Source organism: Elaeis guineensis, chromosome 4 (genome assembly GCF_000442705.2).
Source record: "Elaeis guineensis isolate ETL-2024a chromosome 4, EG11, whole genome shotgun sequence".
NCBI classification, from domain to species: Eukaryota; Viridiplantae; Streptophyta; class Magnoliopsida; order Arecales; family Arecaceae; genus Elaeis; species Elaeis guineensis.
The window spans coordinates 19,798,745-19,808,212 of NC_025996.2; the positions used below are offsets into that span (position 1 = coordinate 19,798,745).

The 9,468-nt window shown below is 40.8% G+C and overlaps 1 protein-coding gene across 2 annotated transcripts; it reads right to left on the reverse strand.

Annotated features, from left to right (window-relative positions):
- Positions 1–310: 310 nt before the first annotated feature.
- Positions 311–5,706, reverse strand: LOC140857190 (probable aquaporin NIP5-1). 2 transcript variants are annotated; one of them, XM_073255785.1, is made up of 4 exons: positions 5,407–5,706; positions 1,276–1,695; positions 1,131–1,192; positions 311–989 (listed from the first exon to the last, which is right to left on the reverse strand). In XM_073255785.1, the coding sequence occupies exons 1-4, from the start codon at positions 5,620–5,622 to the stop codon at positions 794–796; spliced, it is 894 nt and encodes a 297-aa protein (XP_073111886.1). In that variant the 5' UTR covers positions 5,623–5,706; the 3' UTR covers positions 311–793. The 2 variants fall into 2 exon arrangements, with proteins under 2 accessions (XP_073111886.1, XP_073111887.1); XM_073255786.1 differs by lacking the exon at positions 5,407–5,706 and adding an exon at positions 3,450–4,980.
- Between the last annotated feature and the right edge of the window lie 3,762 nt (positions 5,707–9,468).

Sequence of the window (9,468 nt, forward strand, 5' to 3'; positions counted from 1 at the left end):
ATTTATTAGTTGCGGCTAAAAAAAAAAAAAAAACTAAATATAGATCGGAAACATAGGTGTTGTTCCAGGCCTTAACAGTCTATCCCAGTCTGCACACAAACCAATACCTCAGCTGAGATCTCAGGAGTGAAAGAGAATCGCAAATCCGATAGCCATCCGATAAAGGGCGGCAGTTGTACTGCGGCTACCGTCATCTTCTGCGAAAAGGCAAAGGCGCAATTCGGAACGCAACACCACCTCCAGCAATCGAATCAAGCCAAACAGAATAAAGCGATAAACAAAGTATTCGAAGGCTTTCAGACCCAACATATCCAACAATATATTTATATATATATACATATATATTACCAGAGCAGTTTTCAAGCGATACATCCCAGGACATAGGTCACACACACTTTATTCCGAGGACTCCTCACAACCACACAAAGGACCACTGGCAAACCGAACCTCTCCCGGTCATCTACCCCCTGACGAGATTCGCTTCGCCTTCACACTCGACACACAGAGACAGCTAGCTTCGCGTCAGCCACAGCACAGCCACTCTCCAAGCCATCACATCCACAGATCCCCTTACCCTTTCGCTGATGAGCGTGGACTTGCCGTCGGTTCCACCAAGCTAGCCGTCCAACAGTCGTCCATCACACGCAAACGACCATTATCACACTTTATTAATTATCATCACTCACAAAGTCACAAACAAGCACACATGCATGAACAGAAGAAAGTAGCAGCAGCAACAGCACAGCGAATAGGATAGCCATATATGTATATATAGTGCAGCCCCGGATCGAGTCTAGCGGCGGAAGCTTCGGGCCGAGCGTGGTGTCACCCCGTTTTCGTCTGTCAGCTTCACAAGGGTGTAGGTGGCAGCTCCAGCGATGGCCCCTGCAGTGGGCGCCACCAGATATATCCACACCTGCTTGTAGTTCCCGGCGGCCACCGCCGGGCCCAGCGTCCTCACCGGGTTCATCGATCCACCGCTCGATGGCCTACCCCAATCAAACAATTGTTACACTTTTTTCTATTCCACTTCCATTAAGAAAATGAAATAAGTTAAGAGATATTTTTACATTATCGAGTAGGTATCAAATTGATTTTTAGTTTTTTTTTTTTTTTCTCCAAGTACTTACCCAGCGACGAGGATATTAAGCATAACCGTAGCGCCAACTGCTATTCCGGCCAGTTCTCCTACCTAAAAGTAAACAAGAAGAGACATTAATTGGAGAGTGAAATGGAATTAGAGAGAATACAAATGGGAGGAGGACATTGGATTACGGCTCGAGTATCTGTAGCGACGGCAGTGACGACGAACAAGAGATTGAAGGTGATGAAAAACTCGAGGAAGAACGCCTGGGCGGTGGTGACCGAAGGGACCGTGACGCCGCCGGAGAGGAAAGGATGGAAGATGCCCTTGAGTGCGAAGGAAGCACAGATGGATGCTGAGACTTGGGCAGCTATGTATGCGGGGACTTGGACCCAGGGGAAGTGGCGGAGGCATGCGAAGGCGATGGTGAGGGAGGGGTTGAGGTGGGCACCGGAGATGTGGCCGGTGGAGAGGATGACCACCATGACCGCAAGCCCGGCGCACGCAGCATTGCCGATGAGAGTCTCGGCTCCGTTGTACTTTTGGTTCACGATGGGGCCTGCGGTGGCACCAAATATCAGAATGAAGGTGCCCACGAACTCTGCTCCAAGCTGCCATTGTCATCAAATGTTCACCAAGGATTAGTAGACCCAATTCTTGATTTCGAAAAAGGAAAAAAAAAAAAAGGTTTTGAAGGTATCCAGCACCCTCTTCCATTCTACAGAACTAAAGATTACATATCATCTAATGTGGAGGAGGGGTGCATTAATCACTGGAATGTGATACAATTTGATTGTAACTTGTCTAAATAATTAACATAAAGTTTTGTATAATTTGAAGTATATAAAGAAATAGGATTTTTTTGATGACTTCTTCCTTTTGTTATCTAGACACCAAAGAAATGGTACTGGAGCACAGACCAGTTGAGCCTATAAAGCTAGCGTGACTCTGGCAAACATTGCTCATACATGGCCAAGCAGGCCATGGTCCACAGGGAAATAATTGGAGGGGCCCTAGTTGGGCATCTGTTGAAAAGGTTGAGTAGGCTTTGTCCCCACTCGAATCATAATACACTTAAATATACACCGCAGATCGGCGCATGCACCCCCCAACCGATGGCCTAAAAATATTTTAGGTCCACCTAATTGGTTTCGACAAGCTCTGAGCTCAGATTCGAAACATGCGGTCTTTTCCTTTGTCCCATCAAACATAAGTCCAAACTCGAGTTATCTGGCATGGTTCCAACCCTTGATAAGATCGTGACATATGATGGATGCCCTCTTCTCCTAGTCTTCCAAGCTAAAGTTATAAAGTTTTCTTCTATTGGGGGGGGGGGGGAGTGGTGCTGGAAATCAGCAGTACTCTTGCGAAATCACAGAAAGCTAGCGGCTAGCATTGGGAAAAAAAAGTTTATCCATTAAAAAAGACATGACGAAAAAACTACCAGGCTGATTGGATATAAAATTAATTTAGATTAGTCAATGAAACCTCAATCAACGTCCATATTTTAGACTATTAATTACAACTAATAGAAGAGGTGCTTACGAAAGTTACCGTTCGAGACATGCTCATGCTAAACAAATCCAACTGAATAAAATGCTTGTCAGCTCAAAACAAAGAAACAATCGTAGGCTACTATTTTATTCCCACTTAAACATGACCATACCATGGTCTGAGAATTCCAGTGCAGCTTTATACCAAAGGAGCAAGGCCAGAGGACCACTCTTTAAAACGATCCCTCCTCCGGTTATTGTTGTTTGGACCAGATGTTGGATTCCTTAGAATGCAGCTTATGCGATTCTCTTCAACTTTTATTAGAAAGGACATCTGTCAACCTAAAAGCGTTTTGTAGGATCCCTTCTCTAGAGAGATCTGATCTTCTTTTCCAATAGCAAAAGGTCACCATATTCTAATTTAGCATTCCTTTGATTCGAATAGCAACAAGTGTCACCATATTCTAATTATCATTTTTACTGATTCCGCTTCCAAACCAACCATACGGTACAGACCAATTCCTTATTATGCATAGACAAGTTCTTGAATAGATGAAAGCGTAAGAGAAGTACGGAATCTAACAAATAATGGCGGCTAAAATGATACATACTATAGGAGCTAGCTTTCTTGATCAAGAAAAAAGCGAAGACAAAATCCTTGGAAAAATTGCAGGCATCTTTCTAATTACAATAAGGCGAGGAGGTGACATCATACACAGGCTTCAAACAAATAAATATCAGAACATATAAGAACCAGACATATTTGGCATCATTAATTGAACATCAAATAGTCAGAGAGAGAAATAAAGAAGGATGATTCATTAGATTTGGATGGGGAACAGCATCATGCATGGAAGCGGGCGAAAACTGACCGCATTTATTAACTTATCCGCAGCTACGCGCATCCGTCGGGGGAGGCCAAGTCCATCCAATGCCCTCTTCAACGTCCCGTTTTTTTTTTTTTTCACCCCGGGTAAAACCTTCACCCCTACTTCATCTCACGTTTGTCAACGCCATGACAAGCGATGACCCATTCCTACCCATCTAGCCAGTATCAAACATTAGATATTAAGGCTTCAGATCTACTTGTGCGCTTAGAATAATCTAGCCTACAGTTTGTCACAAATGAAATTCTAGCCCATACTTTAATGAGACATATTAGGACGAGGGAAATGGTATAGATGTTATCTTGATCCAACGACATGACTTGATTTATGTCATTCTAGAGATTCCGGTGAACAAAAGCCAAAATTGAAGATAGACATGTACCAAATTTTATGTCATCTTATGATACTCAGCAGTTTTTTTTTCCTCTAGGTAGAAAGCTGAGCAGATGCAAAAGAAAGAGCAAGACAACTGTTACTAAGGAAGCTACAGCCACACTGGGCCAGAAGAGCAAGAGAAGGCGCACAAGAGAAGCTGAGCAGAAGCTACAGGCATCACATATCATACCCTCATGCGCCATGAGTTGCAACATAGTGCAGCAAAATACTTAATTCCTCGTGCTGAAGGGTTATTGAGGAATTTCGGTCCTTAAAATGGCTTTAAAGAGATAAGTTCTACAAGTGGGACGATGGGAGGGGAAAAAACATGATAATTGATGGCCACCCATTGTTGGTTGACCTAGGGGGATTGTCCTCTTACATAAAAGAACACCGAGAAAATGGAGTGTGCTGTTCCCGGGAAAAGGGCTGCCAAATAGGTTCTACAGTACCATATAGAACAAAAAAAATTTTTATGAAAGCCCATACAGGAGAGGAATATTTGGTTGCAGAATAGATTTTAAAAGAGATATATCTTGTATAATAGATTTTAAAAGAGATATATCTTGCACTATTGAAAGGACACATCTATTTTTGGGAATAAGAACTTTTGATTATTGGTTGGATGGATAAATGCAGGCGATAAGTGCAGGAAATAAGGGACAATGAATGCGCTTTGAGTTTTGCAATAGTCCGGATTCTTTTACGAAAATTAAATTGTCCTTTTATTCTTTTAATATTTATAAAATAAATAAGAATGATAGAGTAATTGAAGAGGATAGGGACAGCCGGACAGCATTTTTTTTGTGATAAAAGTCTATTATACCATTTTAATGGAATAAATTTATACCATGCGGGCCCACTTGCACATCCGCACGGTTTAGGTTCCTATTCCGTGATCCTTTTACAAGGACATCCTTCAACGGAAGATATCTCCACCTATTCCATAATCAAATGCCCCTAAATGTCACTCCCTTGGGGTAAGGTTTCCATTGCCCACAACGTTTAATAGGCGAGCCAGGATTACTTAGTACCTAGGGCAAACCAGAGGCTCAGAGATGTTGTCTTAGGCAGGTTTTATTTGGTTCTCTCGAAATTAGGGAAGGCTAATAGAAAGACAAATATATCCGAGCCTCTGGCTCTCACCTCTCACACTGGGAAGCAAAAAAGAAATCTTTTACGCTCACCAAAGGTGGAGTAAACCACACACCGGGGAACAGACAGTCGGCCGCTTAGGACCGTAATTAATGATAAAGGATAATAATTATAACAAAAATAATAATAGACATAGCAACTAATACGGAATATTATACTCACTTGAGATCATCCAGTACACGAACAGGCATTTAGACCTCAACACAGTGATAGCCAAAAACAAAAAGAAACGACTAGGAGAAGTCGGTAACTTAAACCTTATATAATTCATGAGTCAGCGATTAAGCAAGCCAAAAGCAAGTGCATACGGTATGGTAAGCATATGATTTATTACCACTAACGTATATAATATACTGTATAAGCTAATTAGATGCGAGGAAGGCCGGTAATACGTCGATACACACGTGCGTACCTTGCGGGCGAGGGACACGTTGGGCTTCGGCAACTCGGTGAAGCACGTGCCAGGGGAGGCCCAGGAGTCCACCGGCAAGCACTTGCCGCACCGCGGCATCGAGTTCCTATCGTAGGACAGCGAGTCGACTCGGACTGACGAGAAGAGTGGCGCACCCGGCGTGCCGGGCGTCGGCGGAGCCGACACGTTCGGCGTTCCGGTCTCCGTCTCCGGCATTGTGCAAAGCTACACCAAATAACTTTTTTTTTTTTTTTTTGCTTTTTTTTGAATATGAGTTTTTTTTTTGTTTTTTTTTTTTTTGTAGAAAAAAAAGGGGTGCTAGGAAGGGGAACTATTACATGATTTGGTGGTTTTTATAAAGGTATGGCTATAAGAATGGTAGAATTCTGGCCAGGATTGATAACAATAGAGATGGAACCTTGTTCAAGGATTCATAATAAAAAAGCTAAGAAATTTTTTTTTTGAGATTTTTTTGGGTGTGATGATGGAAGAGGAGGCAAAAGTTACATGATCTGAAGGTTTTTATAAACGTTTCTCTAAGGAATAATGGGAGAAAAGAGAGCCAGTTTAACGAAGCCTACAAACGAGAGTTGCTTGTTTTATGGCTCACGATTTTGGGTGACGAATGAGGATTTGTCAAAAACGAGAAGAAAGATATCCAAGTCTCGCAAAGTCACGATCTTGAAATGGGAGGATTTAGAAGAACAAATGTTCACGGAAAAGGACAGTCAAACCTGGCATAGATCGAAACGAAGCTCGAAATTGGGTGCCTTCAATCCTGCAATAGAAATTGGGAGAGAGAAAGAGAGAAAGAGTGTGTGAAAGAGAGGGACAAAGGCAGGGGGTTGGAGGCTTTGGAGGAGGAAAAGTGTGAATATAAGGCGATTGGTAGAGGTGGGAGAGGTCAATGCCTTGCATTCGCTCCCAGCTCATAACAACGTAACAGCTCTCAAATAATTCACTAGAAAAATGAACAAGTAAGGAATTTACAACAGTACCCTCGCTTATTATTGAAGTATTTTTGGGAAGCCACGTGGTGGCAGTTACTCCGTCATCTTTAAATCTCTTATTTTCTCCTATTAGAACTAAAATAATATTGAAAATCTCTTATGGTGGATCTGTATGAAACTCTAGAAAGCATGACTATTAGATTTCTCGGTTAGGCATATACTTGAAAAATGAATCTGGCAATTATTAATTGCTCCCCAAACAAAAGAAAGGTGTCTCTTGGAAATTGGAAATGGTTTTCAATCTAGCATAACCGCTTGGGTTAAAATGGTTGTGTGCTTGCCATCTGCATCATATAGTGGATGTTGTCCCTTAAATCTCTTTCAGACGGGTTGGAGAATCTTCAAATAGCTTTGCAACTTCGGTGGCACAGTAGGCCGAGCATGGCTCAAGAGCCATGATCAAATGCAACCATGAAGCCAATTAGATGTGACTAAAGTAGCAGCTGTATGTTGCAACCTTGAATCGATAGATGATATAATTATACTGATTGATTTAATTTATCAGATTTACTGAAAAAAAATTGATCGAGATGATATGACAGATGTAATAGAGATGTGTATATCTTCATTCTCTGCATTGCCAAAAAAAGAAAAATGAAAGAAAAAGTGGGTGAAAACCATGGTGATCTATAGTGTGATCCCAATGATGAAGGGATATGCAACAAGAGAGTGCCACAAGTTCTTTTGCCTCAATTTCTTTTTCAATGCATGTAAACAAGTAGCCCAATTAATTTGTCAAAAAACTAGGATTAAGTCTTTTGTATCCCATCATTTACTTCTTATAGTTTTTGACCAAAAATATGAACCCTAGGATATACTTGGATGGTCAATTGCCTCCAATTGTCATGGTAAATTGACCATTGAATCCACTTGGATTAAGGAAATCCGATATTGGTTGACGGCTTGATTGGATGCTACAAATCTAAGTTTCTTGGGCTACATTTAACAAGGGGATTTGTTAGACACTTCCACAGGCAATCACGTCAATGGTTGCTAGCTATAATTTTATCCACTTGTGGTCATGGGTCAAGGAAATTGAATGGCTCAGATAGTTGGCTTATGTCTCCACCTCCGCATACGTGAAGTATTGTCTGCTTTAATTTATGACCATCTTTATTGTCCGTCTGTGGAAACTCATATCTATATATATTCCCTCTTAATTGGGGGGCTGTGTTTGGTGTAGAGAGGACTTCTTTAGTCCCACATCAGTGATGAGTCAAGAAGGAATATGGTTTATATGGATTGGAACCTTCTCTCCCAACGTGAGCTTGTAAAGGACAAAACCGTGAGGTTCTAAATGATCAAGGTCCATTGAAGCCTAAAGGCTCACTGAAGCCTAAAGATGGTCATGAATCAAAGCGGATAATATCTCACGTATGCGGAGACGGAGATATAAGCCAATCATCTGAGCTATTCGACCCCTTGATCTATGACCACAACATCCACTATTCTTATTACACCAGCCATTGAAATTGCCATCCTTTGGAATGACCTCCAAGACGTTTATCTAACTTCACCTTTGGTTGTTTAGTATTTATTTTGCTTGAAAGCGGAAAAAAAAAACATGACCCAAATCAAGATTTTCATATTTCTTCATTAAATTCTATAGTACTTTGCAATTGGATTATGTTGGTCTGCATTTGATAGTCATAGTGTACATCTAATCAAATTTTTTTTTAAAAAAAAAGACCTCCATCAATTCTTTTTGCTTATAAGTGGCTTTTAGGAAAATATACGAGAATGCTACCAGTGAAATTCAAACCTACGAACTCTCAGATATAGACGGGGGCTTGAGAAGTGTGTGGTTGCCGTAGGAGGAGGGTGTGTACATGTATGTGTATGTATCAGTGTGATATATTCCTTAACATCCATTAATAATTAAAAAGTATTACACTTTCAATCATGGATAGTAGGGTAATACTAGAATTCTCCATACAATTCAAGTTCACCATCCAAAAAACTTGTATATTTTTCTCAGGCTTTCTTTTTATTTCACAGTAATGGCTACCAACAGGTGGAGCCCTCCCCTAGTACTCTAATCTCTCAATCCTAGTAAATAAAGGAGTTGGTTCTCAGACCATTTGGTACATAAATAACACTAATAAATGAGTATAATTTTCTTTTTGATTGAAATTATAAATAAATATATCAGTATCTCATTTGAAACTTGTAGGCACCACTAAGATTAAGAGTGAGATTTAAACAACCAACTGAAAAAGGTGACACGAAGAATACTCGTCCAGAGTCTATCCCTCGCATGTATCAATTTAATGGTACTTTTTTTTATTAGTGGAGACACAAATAAAGGCCACCTCCTCCTCCCTCTCTTCCATCCTTTGCACGCTCACATCATGAGATGTTGCAATCTCATTCAGACCACCAAACGATTCATAGCCATGCTCTCTTGAGAGCATCTTTTAGTCCCTTCCTCCTTGTTTTTTCTAATCATGGCTTCCAATCGATTGAGTGGGACAAACAGCATTCATTCTCTTCAGAAGCCAAAAGGAAAGGGCGTGGATTCGCCCACCCCCTATTGCTGCAACCAAAAGTCTCTTCTTTATATTATAAACAACTATAAATTATCAAACGATCGCCATCGGGCCTATCGTAAAAATGAGCATTGTATGTAGGCTTCGGGTCTTTTGATGATCTTAAGTTGAACCATAAGCATGGCATCATAACATTGACACCATCAATATATTAATACAAATCAAGCTTCTATTCCTTTGGAACCCAACAAAAAATAATACAAAGTGCCCTTGTGTCATTGTCGTGAACCGTACGAGAGGGCTCTCTTGGTGGATTGGCTTACCACTTACTTCTAGTCTCAACCATTCCTACTCGATTCCCTCTCTTCATCGCATGAATTCTTTAAACTAAAGTGCCATGATTAGACTTAATTAACTAATATCAGATGTGGAGAGTTACTTTGTGTGGTTGGTAATTTTTGTTATGATGGTTTGAATGCCCATCATTAGGCTTAATTAATTAACATAAATGTGCTCGATCCCTCTCTTCATTGCATCATTCTTTAAACTAAAGTGCCCATGAT